Source organism: Grammomys surdaster, unplaced genomic scaffold (genome assembly GCF_004785775.1).
Source record: "Grammomys surdaster isolate TR1022 unplaced genomic scaffold, NIH_TR_1.0 66, whole genome shotgun sequence".
Classification (NCBI taxonomy): domain Eukaryota; kingdom Metazoa; phylum Chordata; class Mammalia; order Rodentia; family Muridae; genus Grammomys; species Grammomys surdaster.
Window position 1 is genome coordinate 7,210,221 of NW_021604568.1, and position 21,925 is coordinate 7,232,145.

Here is a 21,925-nt window from a genome sequence, read left to right on the forward strand (position 1 = left end):
ACTCTCTGAATTATATGATGTGGGTGACAAGCTTGGCACATTGTTAAATGTTCAATAAGTGTTAGCTGTTGCCAGGCAGTGGTGGCATACGCCTTCAATCCCAGCACTTGGGAGGCAGAGGCAGGCAGATTTCTGAGTTCGAGGGCAGCCTGGTCTACAGAGTGAGTTCCAAGACAGCCAGGACTACACAGAGAAATCCTGTCTCAAAAAAAAAAAAAAAAACAAAAACAAAAACAACAACAAAAAAAAGATGGACAATGGTAGTGCATGCCTTCAACCACGGTGCACCTGTGGTGAGACGGGAGGAGGCAGGAGAATCCCTGGAAGCTTGAAGGCCAGCTACCCAACAGTGAAAGAGATCACGTCTCAAATAAGGCAAAAGGTGAGGCTTGCGTTGTCCTATGACCTCCACATGCATGCTATGGCATGCTGTGCACCCATATTCACACACGAGCATGCACTTGCATGTTTACACACACGCACACACACACACTGCTTTACGTTTTAATGTATTAGTGCTGGCATGGGCACATGGCCAAGCACTTGAAGCAGCATGCTGAGACCTTAAAAGGCATATTTCAGTTTCAGCTGTGTGTCACCCATGCTGACCGGGCTCTAGGATAGTTCTGAAGCTGATGCTGTGGCTAGTGGGTGACTGGCCATTCTCAGTTCTTGGCATAAGAGATGGCCACTGTCCAGGACAGAACCTTGTCTATGGTATCCATGATGAGCATCTAGAGGCTCAACTTGGCTCATATTCAAGAAACAAATGTAAACCAAAACCCAGCAGTTACTCATATCTGTCACAAGGACGGTGACGAAAACTGCAGGTGCCACATTGTGGGTGAGCTTTGAGTGGACTCGTCCGTCATTGAGAGCAGTTAACAGTGGCCCAGCCTTTTCAGGGGGTAATTTGTTAATGCCTGGTCACTTATCTGTTTTTAGTATGCATTTAGTCTCTCTATAGGGCCTCAGCTGGCCTTGAACTCACAATCAGCCTCAGTCTCCTGTGTGCTGGGATGACCAGCACAGGCCACCAGACCTGGATCAATTCCAATTTCACATGTTCATGCACTTTCTCCTGGAAAAATCTATGAAGGTGTCCCTTGCATACTTGGTTGCAACAGTTACAAACTAGAAACCAATTAAATGGTAGTCGGTGAGGGGAAGACTGCTCTGTTCGGTCAGCTGATGCACACTGGCTTGTTTCCACTTGGGTTATTAGTAATACACTATGCTGCTAGTTTTCACATCGACTTGACACAAGCTAGAGTCATTTGACAGGAACCTCAATTAGGAAAATGCCTCCATACGATCAGCTAAAAGCAGGCCTGAAGGGCATTTGCTTAATTAGCAATTGTTGTGGGAAGGCCCAGCCTACTGTGGGTGGTGCCATCCCTGGCCTGGTGGTCCTGGGTACTATAGTAAAGCAGGCTGAGCAAGCCATGAGGAATAAGTCAGTAGGCAGCACCCTCCATGGCCTCTGCATCAGCGCCTGCCCTGCTTGAGTTCCTGTCCTGACTTCATAATGAACTATAATATGGAATGTAAGCCAAACCAACACTTTCCTTCCCAAGTTGTTTCTGGTCCTCATGCTAACACAGTCAAGACGGACTCTGAACCGATCGATGAGCCATCTCCCCAGGCCCGTGCTCAAGTAACTTTAAATCACCTAAATCTCAGATAGTAAATAAGGTATCATTAAGTGATAACAAAAAATGGATAACTCAAAGTAAGACATTCATTCATTACAGAGGGTTGGTTCTGTAAGAGCAGAAACCTGTTCTCTCATGGTCCTTCAGACTTAATAAGAATTTCTTGGTAGACCTGCAGTAGACAGACTGCACCACTTCAACCTCATGTCTCTCACTCGTTCATATAGACCACTTACTAAATCTGAACTAATGAAATACTACCTTTCCTGACTTAACAGAAGCAAAAGTTTAAGATCTGGGCAGTGAGATGGCTCAGTGGATAGATGCTCGCTGTCAAGCCGGATATCCTGACTTCAACCAATGGGACCCGCATGATAGGAGAGAAACAACTCACATACATTGTCCTCTGCTGCGTGTGTGACCAGGCATGTTCACGGACACAGGCACACACACACACACACACACTCTAAACAAATGTAAGAAGCAATCCCAAACTGAAGCCATCAAGTGGTCTGCAAGCTTCCCCTTTCTGATCTCAAATGAAAATGCAGCATTTGACTTCGTCATTACAGACCTTTGGGGTCTGATTTGGAATTCTTGTGAATATACAGCCTGGTGTTATTCTGGGATTTCCCTGTTTGTCTTAATAAATACAGCAGAAGTCAGCAGGCAGTAGACAGCTTGTCAAATTTCAATAGAAACAGGCTGAAGTCAAACTTGGCACTACACACACCCCAGTGGTCTGAGGAGAGACTCACACTTAGCCCTCTGCCCGAACAGCAGGCATCAACGTCTGTTACAAAGCTTTGCCCTGGGACCCCACCCCTTCAGGATGGCCCTGCACACCCTTTTCCCAGTGCCTGCTGCTGGTGTCCCTAGTGAGACACCTCATAATCTGAGTTTCCCATAGGCTTCATATAAACTCAGAAAGGGAACAAAGAGATGTTTTTTGGGTAGCCTCGTAGAAGCCACTTGTGGAAGAGAAACCACATTAATAAGAAAGTGTAGATGCTTTTGCCAATGGGAAATTAGAAGTTTGCTTGGTTTCAGTCATTGGCACTGGGTCTTGAGTCCCTCACAGTTGAATGGACTTTATCCCACTTGGTTTTTTTGGCCAGTATCCTGGCACACCATCAGAGGGGAAAATAATTACAAAGGAGTGTCTTAGAGGAATGAAGAGCACTGGTAGTTTACCAGATGGGGATAATCATGGCTCTTCAAACAAACCCACGGCTAGACAGTAGCACCGTTTGTCCTCTTGCCTCCACAAGCTATGTGTGGGCCCACACTTCTCCAAACAAGCATACACCCAGAGCTGGAGGGCTTCATTCCACATGTCCCATTCAGGGACCCTCTGGTTGGTCTTTGCATACACATGAGCTATAGCTCAACACCATTTAGTCCCCGAAGGTTTTCCAAGAGCTTCGCTCAGCTCTACAGTGTCCTGACAGGATTGTGGGGCAGAGGCCTCCCAGGCTTGTTTCTGGGGGATGAGAAATACATTATTTTTCATTATGTGGGAGGGGAAGAGCATGTATGAGGGCTGGTGCAGAGGAGGATGGGGTGTTGGGTCCTTTGGAACTGGAGTGACAGGTGGCTGTGAACCACCTCACACAGTGGCTGGAACTGGAACTCTGGGAGAGCAGTACATGCCCTTATGTTCTTAACCACAGAGTCATCTCACCAGCCTCTTCTTTGAGACAGGGTTTCTCTTTACAGGCCCCTGGCTGTCCTGGAATGGAGATCTGCCTGTCTCTGCCTCCTGAGTGTTGAGATTAAAGGTGTTTACCACCACCGCCCAGCCTCTCCAGCCCATGTTAAATGTATTATTGTGTGTGCGCATGCCACAGTACGATATGATAGCACATATCATAGCCACATCTCTGAGGACGAGGGGATCTGAGTCGCTATAACCCAGGTGCCCTGGATGAGTCTGTTTTGTGGGGATGTTAGTTTGAGCGTTCCCAGACTGACGATATTTCCAGATGTCAGAGGGCAACCCTGTAGAGTGGGTCTGTCCTTCCACTTTCACACAGGTTCCAGGGATGAGCTCAGGTCACCAGCGTGTCCCTTCACCTGCGGAGCCATCTCACTCACTGGCTCACTCTACTTTTTTGTTAAGAGCTAGGACTTGTGAAGACATGAATTCAAAAGCATTTGGCATCTCACCTTTCAGAGGAAACAGATGTCAGACGTTGGCGAGCATTTCTAATAATGTCTGATTCGTACAGTTATCCGCATGTAACACTTTTCAAATGAATCAGGGAGGGTGATATTGATGTAGTTTTGCCCAGAAACTGACCCAGAGGCAAAGACTTCAAGAAAGCAAGAACTTCCACTTGGGAGATGCAGAGAGCAGGAGTGAGGAAGGGAGAAGACAGACAAGGAATGCTGGTAAATATCAAGTTAGGATGGGTGGAGGGCACTGGGCTGTGCAGAGAAACTCTGGACAGCACATATCATAGCCACATCTTCGAGGACGAGGGAATCTGAGTCGCTATAACCCAGGTGCCCTGGCACGTTTGTTTTGGGGGGATGTTATTTGAGCATTCCCGGACTGACCACATTTCCAAACACTGGGGGGAGCCTCAGGAGATGAAGGCAAGAGGAGCTGGAAACAGCTAGTCACAAACAAAAGTGGAACTTGTGAAAGATGTGCCAGGCACTGACTGGGTACGGGGGACACAGGAAACAAGAAGGAATCCTAGCCTTCTGGAGCATTCTACTAGGGAGACAGATGATAAACAGGGCAAGCAGGCAGACATCTGGAGTGCGTTAGGCAGTCACTAGCACTGTGGGCTGAACAAAGCTGAGGAGCAGAAATTGGTTATGATCAACGAGGGCTGGGGTGGGCCTCACTAAGGAGAGGGACACAGACCTGAAGGACAAGAGCAGAGGCCTGTCACCAGGCAAGAGTGTACCTGGTGTGCTGAGCACAGCCAGAGCAGTAAAGGTTGGTCATAGTGAATTGGAGGAAGGCCCAGCAGAGCCTTACTGGCCACGGGGATGCCTCAGGCTCCCACCTGTGAAGACTCAAGGCTGTGGAAAGTAGAACCAGTGCAGGACTCTCGTGACTGCAGTGCCGAGAACGTGATAAGGAGGGTGAAGACTGATATTGAGCAAGAGAGGAAGAGCCAGCAATACTCAAGGAGGAAGTGCGGGAGTAAGAAGTATATTCTAGAAACATTTTGGAGGAGTCAAGACAGTTTGTAGCTACAGAGTATGGCTTGGGTGTAGACTGTGAGAAAGCTGTTGACAGATTTGACCTGAGTGGCTGGGGAATGGAACCGGCATCTCCTGCATTGGGGGCGGGGCTTAGGAGCAAGGCTGGGGTTGGGGTGATCCAGAGACCTGGCTCTGAACAGATTAAGCTGGTGACATCTATAAGACACCCAAGTAGATGCCAGTATGAGGATATAGGGGTATGAGGATGGCAGACAGGCCTAATCTCATGCCACCTGGGATGTCCGGCAGCATGCAAATGACATGACCTGAGGTTAAGCTCCCTGGAGAACAAAATAACTAGAAATGAGGTCTGGGGCTGAGACTGACTCTTGAGCACTACGACAGAAGACTAAGTAAAGTTGCCGCCTGGGAATTTGGTGTCCTGAAAGGTAAACGCAGCAAGTGTTTCTAGGAGGGGGAAATGAGGGGCTGTCTGTGTAGACCTGTGCTAGACACATTTACTGATTACGTAAAGACATAAAGGAGTGTTATACCAACGGCGTTATGGCACACAAACAGCCCCATAACTCCATTCTCCTCACACATCTCCTGGAGTACTGGCCATGGCAACAGTGGCTAGCCATCTGCACCATCATTTTAGTGGCTGTGTAGTATTTCATTGTGTGGTTTACATTCAACTTCTCCAAATATAAATGGCTGTAGATTAGACAGTGATGGACATCTTGTACATTCATGATTTTCACACCTGTGTGCTATCCCCCTGAGAGGAATCCTCAGGAAACTGCTCGATCCAGCACATGAGCGTTTCATGCCGACTCTAGGCTCCCTCTCGAAAGGCTCCACTAATCAAGACATAGCCATTCAACGTGGACCAGCTGCTGAGCTGGAAGAACTCCATGCAGATCCTACTCAGCTGAGACCCTTCCGGGCAAAGGGAAGAGAAGGTGGCTGTGTCATCGTTATTAATAAGAAGTCACCAGAGGTCTGGAATAGCTCCTGGGCCCAAGGGATTTCCAGCTGAGCCATCCAGACTCAAGTTACGTCAAAAGCTAGCCCAGCAGACTAAGGCAGATGTGCCCTCTGCAAAATGACTGTAATTAACTCCAAATCTTTCTCTGTACTTTTATTTCTGCTGGCTGGATCTGCCATTTGCTGTTGGAACAAGCCTGCTACATAACTCAGATGCTTTCTTTACCTTGTCATTCTGAGCAAAAGCATGACTCCATCACCTGTCTGGGCACATACCAAGCTGCGTCTGGATGGTGTCGGCACACCCTGCACACTCAGCGGCAACCATGAAAATAACACTATCAGCCAGACAGCTGGCTGACAGCCTCTGCCATCTTCAGGGACCACTGAGGGACCACACATTTAGCTGGGCACCTCTTTGAGTGCAGGGAAACATTCTGAGACAACTTTCAAGTCATAAGGAAGTGAATTAAAGCACAAGCCATGTGTCAGATTCTTTATTTTCCAATGCAGATGCGCAAGCCTCAGCAGCCCTCACTGCTACTGCTGAAGCCTCAGGACCCAGAGGCAAATGTCAATTGCTGGAGGAGGCAGGGTCCCATATGAGCTTTCAACACATCAGGGGCACCTGGTGGGGACGTGTGTGGTAACCTGGAGTGTGACATTTTCAGACAGTGGAGTCTGGCTACTGGCTCTCCAGATGTGTAGGAGTCTTGACCCTGGGATGTCCCTCTATGAAGATGGGGCCCCTGAATTCAGACACAGTAATTAATCCAGCAACACTGTTTCCTCCCATTCTACTGAGTGGCGCTGAGTCCAGCCAGGGAGCTGACAAGGAGGGTTTGTGTGTGTCATGGCTGACAACAAAGCCATCTGTCTCAGGACACAGCAAGCAGCAGGAAGTGCAGCCCTATTTTCCTGTGACTATCAGAATTTATTACGGGATTATACACATGTAAGTCTTGTGACTATCAGAATTTATTACGGGATTATACACATGTAAGTCTGTACTGTGCCTGTGAGCAGAACCTGGGGGAAGGCCACCTGTCTTTGCTCCACGGCTCGGCTCAGAAGGCCGTGTAGTAGAGGTCTGCGGTGCTCACGATGTCACTCTGGTCCTCCAGGAGCTCCAGCACCTGCTGCAGCACAGCCTTGCTCAGGTCCCAGCGGAGGCTGAGGTGCACACAGTTGAGGATGTGCAGCAAGTGGCAGCCCTTCTCCATATCTGTGGGCAAGGGCAGACACTAAGTGTGATCGTGACAGCCAGGCCCTCCTCTGTCCCTCTCCAGGCCTCCTGAGGCGGCATGCATCATGTCAAGATCCAAGAAGATTCTTTTCACACTAAGGTCTGACGTGCACTGGTGTACATGATCTTCTGTGACACAGCCTGGCTCCACATGCCTGCCTCCATGACACAGCCCACTTCTCAAAGCTCTGCTCTTCAACAGTCAACCGTCAAGGCTTCCAGTCAGTCTGTATCCCCTGACCTAATGGCTGTGTAGTCCTGACAAACCCTTTTCTCTGGTACACAGTACTGAACCCTGGTTTCCCAGGAGGCCTCTGGACTCGCAGCAGAGCTGGTCTTTCTTAGAGGTCCTGACTCAATGGGCTCGCATGGCTAAGGGATTCCTACCTTTAGCCCGGCCCATGTTCCTCTTCTGGCTTTCACTGGGTCATGTCTGTGGCAGTTGTAGTTTAGTAATCGTTTACCTTTGACCCCAAACTAAGAGCACTGGGCACTCAGTGACGAAAGCTGAAGGCTGGCTCCCCTCGCTCCCGCCCCCCGGGTTTCCTACTGAGGGTTGTGGTGTTAGGGGATCATTACGTTCATGGGTTAGCACAATCTTCTCCCTACCAAGCAGACTAAAGTAGACTAGAATAAACGCACTGCTCTGTCCCTTTACTTCATCTGGACATCTTGACATAAACAATATCCTAAGTCACAGCAGAACCTCATTACTAAAAGCCAGGCCCTCCTCGGAGGCCCAGCCCCTGCACACAATAGCTGATCTGCGTTCACATGGTAACCAAAGGGCTTGAGTGGGGAAGGCACTCAGAGAAGCAGCTTTGTAGCCGTGAGCAAGTCACAGCACCCATGAGAATCAGCTGTTTACTGGTTGTGGGACAGGGAGCACTTGTGATCCTCTCATGGCCTGAGGTCCCAGGCTAACAAACGTTAGACTGTGACCCCTAGTGGTTGTACCGACTCATTACTTTCAAAATGCTGCCATTTCAGAAGCACTTCCCATGTACCCTCTCGTTAAATGTAAAAAGGACATAGCGGATACACAAGGACATCACTGTGCCCAAGAGCTGGACTCTCCCAGGGAATCCAGGTGAGACGCTTATTTGCACGTTTTCTGCTTAATTTTTGTACTCATGATAACATTTTCAGAGTCAAGAGACACTTGTAGCATACAATTCTTTTCAGGATAATTGACCGTTGTTATACCATACGTAAAGCTGAAATCCAGGCTTTTAAATCTATAAGCTCCTTATAATAGAGAAAAATCCACTCAACGATCCCACCTGAAATTGCTAGTTTCTGTTTCAATATTCAGCTGAGCGGCAGAGAGCTAGAACGAGCCTCCAGGAGCCCAGGCCAGAGCTGAGGGCTACCAGTCACTGTCCCTTCGGGAAAAGGAACCTCACTTTTCTCACCCCTTTCTAGCCTAAAGCATAGTTCTCTCCACAGCTTTGTGAACACTGATTCACGTCCTTCAGGTAGACACTACTGTCACCTGCTCTGCAGTCACGCTCTGATACCACATGCTGCCCACCTTTCAGACAAACCCCTTAGTCCTTCAGGGAGCTAATGTAGTGTAGACATTTTCCTTGTCAGCCCATCGCTTGTTTTACATGAAAGGCCCAGTAGGAATGATGAAATGAATAGACTGACCTCTCTGGACATCTGTGGAATAGCATGGAGCCACTTAGAAGTCAGAGGCTTTTCCCAAGCACAGTGTGACTGCCAGTGACCTGTAGAGCCCAATGCTGGGTTCAGACAATGCAGATCACAGCCCAACCTTGAGTTTCTAGAAAAGTAGGACTGTGTATTTGCACGTGCACAGAGCATCCCCAGACGGATGCTGGTCTGGTGTGGAGAGGGCGTCTGGCTTCTCAGGAAATGCACACATTAGCATTCACTACCACAGGTTCTGACAACAGGAAGACAGTGGTCACAGCTGACGCTAAGAGAGCTCCTGTGAGGTCTTACACCGCACTCTGTTGGGAGTTATTTGAACTAGGTGATTGGCCTACAGCTCTCAGTAGCCTGCATGTGTTGGGAGCAGAGCGCAAAGGTTCCTTGCACCCCCAGATCTCCAGGAAAACCAGGATGTCTTTCCAATGGGAAATATGTAGAATTTCTTTTTCCATTCAGAAATCTGGGAATTGGAGGTGATGAACAGCCTGCTGATCTGCTGTATCTGTTGGGCCGGGACGTATCAAACTCTTACAGCCAGGACCAGAGGCGGCTAGTAATCTAAATGACCTGTACGTTACCTGTACAGCCAGTGGCTCCTTCAACCAGGACCAAAGATACCTAATGGTCTAAATGACCTAGGGGCTCCCCCAAGCTCTCATAACCAGGACCAGAGGTGGCTAATAACCTAAACGTCCTCTACACTACCTGTATGAGCAGACCAGGCCAGATCCCCCTTCCCCCAGACCCTTAAGCTAATACACGCAGCCCATCTCCAGAACCCATTTTCTTGGAAGAAATGACATGTGCCCTGTGTTGAGGTTCAGTGTAATGATACCTTGTGCACAGGGATTGTATTACACCTGGAAACTTCTTTTCCAAATGATACTGGGTTTAAATAACTGGCAGTAACCCCTGGCACCAGACTCCAGAGGTTTAATCCAGGTTGACGATACTAATCTGAAGTGAGTTTTCATTCTCACCTCTTTCTGGTTCACTTCCATGCCCGCCATGACCACCTGCAGGGTCCCCCTAACTCACATATAGACAATGACAGAGCTGTCCCCCTGATAGGCTCACTAGCCCAGGCAGGGACTGACCAGCCAGTGTACATAGAACCTGTCACTTTTTCACTTCTTTATTGGTGTGTGTGTATATATATGCACATGCCATGGAACGGATATGTAAGCTGGTTTTTGCCGTCCACCTTGTTGCTTTCTGTTGCTGCGCTCCAAGCCAGCTGGCTGGGCCCTAGCTTCCGGGACAACCTTCCAACTGCCTCCCATTTTGCTATAGGGGTGCTAGGAACACAGGTGTGTGCCGCTGAACCCAACTTTCCTGTGGGTTCCAGGGACCTGAACTCTGATAACCAGGCTCTCAGAGCAAGCACTTCCACCTGCTGAGCCCGCTGAGCCATCTTCCCAGGAAAACTGGTCATTCATTCTTCCTGTGCCTCTGCTCACTGTGCTGCTGCAGGTCCTTCCAAGAAAGGAAGTGTGAACCCCTCTCATTTACTTTACAGGTGCCAGGCTATAAGCTTTTCACTCCCAGCGCATATCAATCTAAGAACATGGCCGAGGGGCCTGGGATTCGGTGTGGAGGAATGACATTTTGGGACCATCCATTCTGGCTGAGGATCTCACAAAGCAGAAGACAGAGAGGATTCGTCTCAATGAAAGGATGCCTATTGGTTTTACTTTCTGAGACAGTCTTGTGGGCTGAAGAGACTCCTTCTTTGGGAAACATAAGGACCTGAGATTTCAAATCTCCAATACCCATGTAAAATCAGCCAGGATGACTGCAGGAGGGCCTGTACTCCCTGCACTGTGTGTATATGGGGAGGGAGGGGTAGGCACAGGAGAACAGTTAGAGCACCTTGGCTGCCAGCCTTCCTCCATGTTTAGTGACAAGTCTGTCTTAAGAGAATAGGACAGGGGAAGGACTGAAAGAGCTGAAGGGATAGCAATCCCACAGGAAGAACAACAATACCAACTAACTGGACCCTTGGAGCTTCCAGAGACTAAACCACCAACCAATGAGTATACATGGCCTGGTCCATGGCCCCTGGCACATATGTAGCAGAGGACTGCCTTGTCTGGTCTCAGTAGGAGAGGATGTGCCTAATCCTGTAGAGACTGGATACCCCAGGGAAGGGGGACTGGGAGTAGGGTAAGGTAAGGTAGGGGGAGTGAGGGAGCATGATGGGGAGCGCCCTCTCAGAGGGAAAGGGGAGGGGAAGGGGTGAAGAACTCTTGGAGGGGGACCAGGAAGGAGGGCAACATTTGAAATATAAATAAAGTGTGAGAGAGAGATAGAAAGAGAGAATAAGACAGAAAGGGATAGAGGACATCTACAGTCTTCCTTTGGCTTCCATGCATATACACCAGGTACATATAATACACGTATACACACACATACACACACACGTATACACACACACACACACACACACGTATACACACACAGACACAGAGGCACACACAGACAGACACACACAGGAGGGTGAAGGAGAAAGAGGAAGGAAAAAGGGAGGGGCAGGAGGAGGGGGAGAGAGAGATGCATACCTCACAATGTTAACCCTGGCTGACCTCCTGCCTCAGCCCTCCGGGACTGGGGTTACAGGCCCATGTTACCACGTCTGCCTGTGCTGCGCTCTCACTGCTATGAATGAGCCAAACAATATCCATTACTAAAGTAACACACTGCTCTGAGGATTCCTTTTCTTTTCTTTCTTTTTTTAAAGTCTAGCTGTCACACCACATTGGGTTCTGATCTCACTGGGTCCTAAACAAAGGGCAAATGGCCTGGCCCCATTCTACCTGGTAACTCAGGCTGACTGTCTGGGTCTGAAAGGAGTGAATGACTTCTCCAGAGAGAAAGAAAACAGGATGGGGACCCAGGGCTCACAACCCTTTCTGCTCCCAGAATCATGTTGACGTAAGTATTTGTTACTGGCATATGTTTGCAAAAGCTAGGCTCTGAAAGGTCACCTTGAAGACTCCCAAGTTCATACAGACTCAAGACAAAGACTGATGTGTTCTTTGTAATTAGGGTGAACTGATATGCGAGTTGTCAGATTAGCTGTAGTTTGAGTGTTCAGCCACTAGGGGCCGACCTAACTCCACAAACCCGGACTATTTTCTAGGCCATTTCATTTGTAACTCATCAGTTTCCAAGATGGCTGGATTTCGCTATTTATGAGCTGTAATGTCTAAAAACCATTCTGCCTAATACTAAAAATACTTGATGTTTGAAAAGAGGGTGAATGCCAAGTTCATATTCAAAGGCAGTGGTAAGCATAGATAGTGGTAAGCACTGGGGCCAGGAGCAGCACATCCAAGCCGAGCACAGTGGTTCCCTTCAGTGTGCCAGAAATCCCAGGGGACCTTACCTGTCAGCCTCCAGCTTGTCCCTACAGGATCAGAAGCCCCAGGGCTGCTTACAGGAGCTCCACAAGCTGACTCCTCTGCCCAGCCAAAGCCCAAGCAACATGTGTTAAAGGAGGGGGAAACTGAGTCTCAGGGAGGATAGAAGCCCTGGCTGTCTCCCTCCGAGTCAGTACAGAGTAGCCTGAGTCTGTCTACTTCTGGGAGGGAACTCTGGATGCACAAAACACTTACGATTTGGTTTCTGACACTCTTCCTTAATGATCTGGTAGATCTTCTGGTGCAGGTCTTTATCTTTGGTGGTTACCTAAAAGGAGAATCCAGAGAGGAAACGTGGTGTGAGAACACAGCAGTGTGTTACTCAGAATTCAAGACCAGCCTTCGAGGCGGTTCTACAAATTCCATAACAACTGTAAGCCTTCCCTTCACACCCTCCGCCATGTGCCGTCCCCCAGCAATGTAACTCTGATGCTTGGTGGCTTCCTGCAGCTCAGCTGTATCCCTAAGGACAGAGATCTCTCAGGAGCTGGTTTGTTGGGGCCAGAAGAGAAAGTACAACTGGAACTCTGTGCCTTGAAGGGGGCACTGCCCTCTTCTACGCTTGCGGCCCACTCAGACACACTCTTACCTACAGGCCTGATGTTTTTGAAGGAGTTCAAGTGCTCAAAGGCTCCATCCCCGACCCAGCCCTCCTTCCTCTTGGTCCCCTCCCCTGTCTTATATTTCTTTAGTTTCTCTTTTTTTAAGCAGAAGGAAGAGTTAAAGGAGAAATGGGCCTGGGGAAGTCAGCAGGCTGGAGAATCCAGCTTATCTATGGAAGTTCTCTGCCCTTGTAGGCACCCACGACTGTGTTTCTCAACTAGCAGCAGGCTTCACCCTCAGCTCCAGCAGTAAATTTAACAACAAGAGGGAAGAGAGAGGGGAAGAGAGGGAAGAGCAGAGGGAAGAGAGGCAGAGAAGATGGGGGAGGGAGGGAGAGGAAGCAAAAGAAGAAGGTGAGGAAGGGAGGAAGAGATGAAAGGGGAAGAGGGAAGGAGGGAAGGAAGGAAAGAAGGAACATGAAAAGGAGAGAGGAAGAAGGAAGGAGGAAGAGCCTCAGCATGGAAGCACACCTGAAGAACTGGGCGGAAGAGACAGCCCACAGCTGCCCGTGAGACCTGCTGACTTTGGACTCACAAGACTAGTGTGAAGGTGAACCATGGGTGCGAACAGAACCATGGCCTGCTCTAACTGTCCCCAGAGGGGCTTCAGGACAAAAGGAACCCACAATCAGGGATGAGTGGAAGGGAGGGTCAGTCACACAAGGGGACGTGGGATCTATTCCTGTTTGACTACCCCTTCCAGCTCATGGTGATTCACAAGAGGAAGTGCCCAACCCTGCCACACCTCTCCCTGGGCAGCTGCAGCAGCCCTGGCTGCCTCCCAGAGAGGGCTGCTCTCCTCCCAGAGAGGGCTGCTCTCTACAGACCCTCACAGAAGCCAACCCAGAGTAGAAGGAGGCACAAATCTCTAAGAGGACCCCAGCTGAGCTTCCCTGCTTGGTATGACAATGACCACCGTGTCCTACTTGGCCCTCCCATCCCAGGATGAGTGGGCAGCACTCATGTTATATTGGCTTACCTCTCAACACTGGAAACCCCTCCTACTTAAATAAACAAGAACAAGCTTCTCTAGAGAAGAAATGACCTGCTAAGTTGGCCTCTAGTGAGTCTGTGAGCGGTCAGGCCCAGTAGCCTGTCTCCAGGCCTCTCTACTCAGAAGCCATTTCACCACTGTGGACACGGGTGGTCCACTCTCAGCTTACTGCCTCCAACATCAAAGGTATGCAGCATGAGGCAAACTTTTACCCTGAAAAGAATGAGGCAAACAAGCAGCCGTGCTGGTCCTCCGAAGGGAGGCTGCCAGGCAAGGCCTTCAGGGAGGCTGACTGGAGTGTTACCCAAAAGTTTTAAGTAGGTGTCCTGCGCTCCTGACACACTCCTGCTTGAGCCGTTCTTGGAACTACTGACACAAACTCACACAGATAGCCACGTAGATGGGGCCAGGAAACACTATTTGTGACAGCAAAAGTCACACGACACCATAGTGTCCATCATAAAGGAATGGCTAGAAAGTTCTGGTAAATAGTCCTGGTCAGAAAGAATGAGGCAGACTCGCAGGTGCTGGGACGGACGGTGGCACTGAAAGCCGTGCCAAGCACTCTTCACAGCAGTGGGACATCTGGTGATGCCTGAAGGCATTTCTGATTGTCACAACATGGGAGCTGCTGGTGGCATTTAGTGAGAGAGGCCAGGGATGCTGGTCAACACACTGTGGTGCACAGGACAGTTCCCAATGCATCATCCTCTGGACCAAGGGCTCTGAGGATGAGGGTTTCTCAGTTAGAAGATAACTCGCTCGCCCTTCCTTCCTTCTTTCCTCCCTTCCTTCCTTCCATACAAACAAAAAATCCATAGGGTCGGTCATGCTTGTAAATTACTTATCTGTCAATGTACAGATAAATATTTAGAAGGCCACCGGGTTTCAAGAGGCAGCATGGATCGGGAGTTAATGGCACACACTTACAAAGCCGTGGATCGGTGGAGCCAGGAGATTAGGAGTTCAAGGTCAGCCTGGGTTTACAGAGTAAGACTGTTTCACAAGAGCAGAGATATGGTTACATTAGGGAAGGGTAAGAAGAGGTCGCTCTCACTAGGCTGCAGGTCTCTTACATAGTACAGCTTATCAGAGCCGCCTTCTCTCTGGAACACGAGCCCCTTTTCCTGAAGCAACTGTAGAGCATTCTTAAACACACTATGCTGTACATCAGAAGTGCTGTTGTTCTTTAACTCCACCTGCACAGGGAAGAAAAAGAAATGTCTCACCTTCCATCATCTGCGACTAACTCCCAAGCCTGACTGGTTTATGAATTCACCCAACAGGCTTTTCCTGTGCTGAGTCAACACAATCTAGGCATGTGTCAGCCAAGCAGGCTGATATTAAGGCAGGTCTGGAGTCTGCTCTGGAGGGTCACATTTTCTAACTGTGCTGTGCTTCAGATCTGATATGTCTGTTCACAGCTTTGCCTCCACACTGCTGGGCCATCTTCCCTCCGCTGGAAGGCTGGGTCAGTAGGGAAAGTACATGCAGGGGGCAGGGGGAAGGGAACTGGAGCTCAACTCCCTGTAACTACAAACAACATGGGAAGCATCCTTTCCATAGATGCCCGCCTCATGTCACCTCAAGATATGTTCCCTAGCCTGTTTTAAAAGCCACAGTCCTGAAAGCAAGGACTCTGGGGGTCTCTTCTGAAAAGCCAGCAGCTTCCGGGACTGAAATCTGTGTTTTGCTTGTCATTTTCGAAAGAACAATAACAGACAAGCACGATCCAGGAAACCAAAATTGCTCACAGACTGAAGCAACGACTTGGTGCTCAGGCCAGGAACTGGGTGGCTTCCTGAAATATATATAATCTACACTCCCAAACAGCCAGCTTTCATCTAGATGTCAGAGAAACAATGGTTCTGTAAGATCTGCTTATCATGTTTCTGGATTTGCTAAGAAAGGTGACGTTAGAAAAAAAAATCAGACGAAAGAAAGGGAGAGACGGGGAAGTGAGCTTTCATGATAACAGGGCTCTCGGGTTTCTGCATCTGCAGTCTCCCAGGGCGCTATTAAGTGGGATTCAATTGAGGGACACTGACATCCCAAGCAGGGCAATTTGACCAACTGATTCATAATTGATGGAAGAAATCATTTTCAAAGAGAAACAAATACAGCACCGTATCAGTTTCTTTTTAAATATACAGTACTGCGCAGGAACAATTTGCTGCTCTAAGCTTTTTCAAAAAGCTACCATGTCAAAACTTCACTAAGAACATTCTGCCTAGTGGAGTCCTGACATCTTTCTAGTTAATTGAGGCCATCATGGTTTCGAATGAAGGTGGGCTTCACTACTTACTAATGTTTCCTCAGAGCTGAGCATGGTAGCACACACATGAATTCCTAAACATAAGAGGCTGAAGCAGAAGGACTGTGAATTTGAGGCTAGCCTGGGTTATGTAGCACAGCCTGGACTACAGAGCGAGACCATGTCTCAATAGAAAAAGGAGATGCTGAGCTGGAAAGGTGCTTGCCTCTAAGTAAAGGCACCTGCTGCCAACTCTAATGACTTGAGTTCGATCCTGGGGCCACAAACATCAGAAGGATGGAACCGAATCTTGCAGGTTGTTCTCAACCGCACGCGTGCATACGTGTGTCACACACGCTCGCGCGCGTGCACGCACACACACACACATTTAAAATGTTTTAAAAGGACACAAAAGAGGGGAGAGAAGACAAGGAGAGATTTTACTGAAATTACACTGAAAGGCATCAGAAGCCCTAGGAAGGTCAGTTTGGCTCTGAGCTTCTTCTGAGTGACAAAAAGGCCAATGGGAAGTGGGCAGCTGTAGGCGGAGGCTGATTAGAGGCCAATGGGAAGTGGGCAGCTGGAGGCAGAGGCTGTTTAGAAGCAACCTTGGCAAAGAACAAAGTACCCAGCCACGACCTTCTTCTCCACCCAAGTGTTTTTCTGAAACACTATCCCTCATCTCCCTGTATGAGATCCTGGGTCACTGGGCACACAGCCTGTTGCCAGGAAGAGGTAATTAGGTGTGTGAACAAATCCAGGAAGCAAGGGTGGAGAGGAGCTGGGATGGGGAGATGGTACCCGTCCCACCTGCAGCATACAGAATAAGTTAGGACACTCAGAGCTTCCTGGCTGCTGATGTGAGAAGACTGGAGAAACGTCAGGACAGCCACAGAATTGACCCTGGTCACGTGCCTGAGCTCATCCTTGGTACAGGGGATGGAAGCTTTTAGATGGCAGCCGATCTATGTACAGAAAGAACACAAAGATTTGCTGCTCACTGAAAACCGAGGTCTCCCAAGCCCACAGTGCACTCCCATGTGGGTAACAAGGGAGGTAGCCACTGCTGTCAATACAGGCACAGCATTTGGCCAACATCATGCTCAGGGACCAGCGGCAGGATCAGAGCAGGGTGGGAGAGGGTGGGAAGGAAACACACCCGCCACTCTCAAGGATCATCTAGATTTAAAAAAAAAAAAAAAAAAAAAGCAAAACCCAAACGAATCATCATTTCTTTCAGTAACAAAGAGCTGGAGCCTGCAACGGGGTGAGGACTGCGAGGGACAAGTGGCAGTGACATCACAGACATGGATGGAACTGAGGGCAGAAAGGGTGAGTACCAGTGACACCAGACAGGGATGCCCTGAGGTTAGAACAGTGAGGAGCCAGCCGCGTAACAGATACAGATCTGTGGAGACACTGAAGGGCAAACAGCATTCAGAGTGGATGAGGCATCAGAAGATGACTGTAAGCCAAAACTATTCACTTAGAAGTAAATACACAAGTCACACACAACAGCAGTGAACACAACAACAGTAATCCAAGCAACAGCCTAAACCCGGAATATCTACTAAATCTTAATTTTGTACTAACATAGAAACAGCAAACGCCAAAGTGGTGTACCAGAAACACTAGGTGTGCAAGGCTGGGCTGTTCCAAGAGGAATGGGAGCACTGTTTGGTACGAGGCACTTTTTTAGCTACAGACTTGACTGGATGCAACCTGGCCTTTACGTGAATTCCTACAACAGGACAGATTAAACTTTTCCAAGGAAAAAAGAGCAAGTCATTAAAAACTCTGGTTCAGGTATCATCTTGTTGATCAATATATCCTCTTGGGTAGAGGATAATTGTCTCCTCTTATCTTCCTGAATGATGTGACGCCAACCTCAGTGAGTACTGGTAACTGCGTGCCGTGACCTCAGGCTACCGTTACTTTCTCCTCAGACACTAAGTACAATGTGATTATGTAAGGAGCAGAAAGTGGCAGGTCCAGCGCATTTCAAATTCTTCGTGGTTAGCGACCTTTTCAGAATAGAAACTGCACATGCTAGAACGGTGACCTCTGCTTGTAGAGTCTGTCCACCAGTCACTCATGTGCCTGTGTCTCCCTCCTCCCCGACAGTCCCAATGTGCTGCACTTACTTGGTCCGAGCACGTGCTGTGGGTCACAGGCTGACTGGCCAGAGACTGCAAGGACTCCACCATTTCTAACTCCTGCTGGAAGAAGCTTTCCACTTTCTTCTCCTGGAGGAATTCTTTAACTTTCTCACTCAACAAAGACGTGAGGCCAGCGAGATCCAAAGTGTCTTTATTGCTGCAAGGGGCAAAGTTTTAAAATGCCCTGCACAAAGAAACCATCGCTTTGCTCCTTTTGGAGTACACAGAACCAAAAGCTGACTGGGAGATCTATTCTGTACTGTGCCTGTTTTGATTTGTTGTTGTTTTTGAGGATGTTTTGTTTTATTCTTATAAAAAGGGTAATTCATACAGTGACCATTGTGTAGCTTTGGTGGGACACTTGATGGGACACTCGATGGGACACTCGATGGGACACTCATGATGGATCATAAAGTGGGTCAAGAACAGCGTGGAAGAGGGCCGTGTTTGTGAGGGGAGAAGAGATCCCACCAAATATCTAGGTGACATTCATGCTTGTGTGTGGACAGAGTGCAGGCATCTAAAGAACACTGGCAACCCTCTGGGCAGTAGTGCTGAGAGAGTGTCCACTCTCCGTGTTACACATGCCTACTGTTTGTACTGTTTGACTTACTGAATAAGTAATATATTTACATGTTTGAAAAGCTAAAGAGGGCTGGGGTACAGACTCAGTGCTGGAGAATTCACCTAGCATGAGTTTGATCCTGGATCATCCTCTACCAAGGAAGAAACACTGTGTGTGATGGTTGTGTGTATGTGCACATGCTGTGCATGAATGTTGTGTGTGTGCATGTGTGTGCTGTATGAGTGCACTCTGTGTGTGTGTATATGTGTGTGCATGCAGATGCCAGAACTTGAAGATGCTGGTGCCCTGCTTTATTCTCCACCTACTCCCTGGAGAGCAGATCTCTCACTGACTTTAGAGATAAGGAAGAGGGCAGCAAGCCCGCTGATCGCCCTGCTTCCATGCCCTTCAGTGCACACCAGCCTGCCCAGACTTTACTACAGGGCAGGATCTGAACTTAGGTGCTCACTCTCGGGGACATCTACCCACTGAGCTGACTCTCTAACCCCTCTGCCGCCAACCCAATAAAATAAGTAAAAATTAAAAAGACAGAATAAAAACTATCCCCTGTGCTGGCTAGTTTTATGTCAACTTGACACAAGCCATAGTCATCTAAAGGGAACCTCAATTGAGAAAATGCCTCCAGAAGACCAGGATGCAGACAAGCCTGTAGGAAAATTTCTTAATTAGTGATTGACATGGGAGGGTCCAACCTATTGTAGGTGGGGCCACCCTTAGGATGGTAGTCCTGCATTCTCCTATAGGGAGAATGAGTAAGACCTGGGGAGCAAGACAGTAGGTAGCACTCCTCCATGGCCTCTGCATCAGCGCCTGCCTCCAGGTTCCTGCCCTGTTTGAGTTTTAGTCCTGACTTCCTTTGATGAAGAACAGTGAACTGGGAGTGTAAGTCAAGTCAACCCTTGCTCCCTAAGCTGCTTTGAGTATGTGCCCCATCACAGCAGCAGTGACCCTAAGACACCTCCTCATTCTGTCCTCCCAGCTTGAAGCCTCTAGGGAGCTTCTCCTAAGTTGCTTTCCTTCCCTCCTATGTGAGCAAATGTGTGTATACTCATACCCCTCCTGGGCTTTCTGTCCTCTCTGTATAGGAGTGAAATCCATCCTCGTTGAGAACAACCCAGTTGATTTTTGTTCTTGTTTTACAGTGGGGAGACACAGAGTTGGGGTCAGGGTGCAGGGTGCCATGTTACTTTGTGGAGGGGACTGTGGTGTGCCTCAGTGCAGTCTTCGCCGTGGTTCTCACCTGGAGGCTTGCTAAGCTTCTTGGATCTGAGTTTCTAGTTTTCAGCTAACTTGAGCAAGTTTCAGCCATCATCCGAATATCCGTCTGTGCTCCCTCCACCCCTTCAGTAACTCCAATTACAATATTTTACACGATATATAATAATTACAGTATGCTTGTGTTTCCTTCACAACGACCCTAGTAGCTCTATGTTGTAGCCGCTCTCACTTTGCAGGAGAGGAAATTGAGGCACAGGGAGGTGGAGGATATTGATGATCTGTACCCTGGCTGACCCCAGCTTCCGGCTCCCACCGCCAGGCTCCCTGAGGCCATGCTGTTCTCAGCGATGACAGGGACTTACTTTAGTGCCTCTTCTTCCTTTAGGGCTGGGTTGTGGAAGGGCTGGTCGTACACCTTCTTGTAGAGCTCCGGCAGCTCAAGCATCCGTGCAATCTGCATGTTCCACACTGGATCATCCACCTTATCTAACAACCCAGAAAAGAGAGGCCACGGGAGTGACCCTGAGAGAACGTCTTCCCAGGGCCAAATACCCACTGGGACACTAGTCTAGAGTCACAGAACAGTGCGCGCCATCCTGAGAGAGAAGGCGATGTTCTCTGTGTGACACGCACATCTAGACTGGAGACAGGTCTGTCACCAGCAGTCCATATGCTATGTTGATGGACTACTGGGACAGTCCTTGTAATTTATATATATTTATTTATTGAGTCAGGGTTACCCTATGTAGCACTGGCTAGCCTGGAACTCATTATGTAGACCAGGCTGGCCTCGAATGCAGGAAGATCTGTCTGCCTGTCTCCTGGGTGCTGGAAGTAAAGGCATATACCACTATGCCTGGCTACTTTTAAGATTTTCAGCTGAAAACCAACCAGCGCACTGCAAAGCGGGTGGTTTGGATTTACTTCTAATTAGCTCTTTTCCTTACAGTTGATGAGCTTCATGGTGTTCAAGACATTCCAGTCATGCTGAACTAGTACAACACTCGGCCATAACAGACTGACATTTAGAATGTCAAAGTGCTTCAGAAATGATGCTACTATCCAAGTAAACTCACCAACCAAATAGAGTCAAGTAATTCATTGTTTCCTAATTTACTTCTAATTAACATTCTTCAAAAGAAAATTTTAAACTGCTGTTTTCCTAGAAACAGCATGCTAAAACGTAATTCCCCCCAACAGGCTTAAATCTTCTGTAAACCTTTTGGGAGTCTGACTTTGAGCTAAACAAGCATTTACTGAGCGCACACCCAGAATGGCAGCTCATTCGGCAGAGACTTGCTGTACTTACAATAAATGGTGGCACAGATCTCTCGCTCTTCTCGGAACATGCGCACATAGCCTCGGACTCGGATGACATCCCCAATCCCTATCTTGGTTTTCTGCTCGATGGTCTCCTGCAGCTTCTTAAGCTGTGAGGTCATCCTCAGCTCTCTCGTGGTGCTGAGAACGGCTGTATCTGTCAGGGCCAGGTGAAAAGAGAAGAGCTGTAATCGAGGACTCCTCCACGCTGGGGACATAGTTGGAGGGTCAGAGAAACCCAGTACGCCTGCTCTCCTGATAAGGTGCTCTGTTATAAGAGCTCTTCATACCTTTTCAAACCTTCTACCCAGAAGCAGAAAGAATGTGTGATGGTTTGCATATGCTTCGCCCAGGGAGTGGCACTATTAGGTGTAGCCTTGTTGGAGTAGGTGTGTCACTGTGAGTGTGGGCTTTAAGACCCTCATCCTAGCTGTCTGGAAGCCAGTCTTCTCTAGCAGCCTTCAGATGAAGATGTAGAACTCTCAGTTCCGCCTGCACCATGCCTGTTGGATGTTGCCATGTTCCTGCCTTGATGATAATCGACTGAACCTCTGAACCTGTAAGCCAGCCCCAATTAAATGTTGTCTTTGTAAGAGTTGCCTTGGTCATGGAGTCTGTTCACAGCAGTAAAACC

General features: G+C 48.6%; 1 protein-coding gene across 3 annotated transcripts in view; it reads right to left on the reverse strand.

Annotated features, from left to right (window-relative positions):
* Positions 1-6,291: 6,291 nt before the first annotated feature.
* Stn1 (STN1 subunit of CST complex) overlaps positions 6,292-21,925 on the reverse strand; it is a 35,201-nt gene continuing 19,567 nt past the window's right edge. For all 3 annotated transcript variants that reach the window (XM_028773687.1, XM_028773685.1, XM_028773695.1), the window contains 6 exons: positions 21,281-21,448; positions 20,334-20,457; positions 18,153-18,324; positions 14,831-14,953; positions 12,354-12,426; positions 6,292-7,035 (listed from right to left, as the gene is read on the reverse strand). In XM_028773687.1, coding sequence (XP_028629520.1) covers positions 6,878-7,035; positions 12,354-12,426; positions 14,831-14,953; positions 18,153-18,324; positions 20,334-20,457; positions 21,281-21,448 — 818 coding nt within the window. In that variant the 3' untranslated portion in view covers positions 6,292-6,877. The remainder of the gene's footprint in view (positions 7,036-12,353; positions 12,427-14,830; positions 14,954-18,152; positions 18,325-20,333; positions 20,458-21,280; positions 21,449-21,925) is intronic.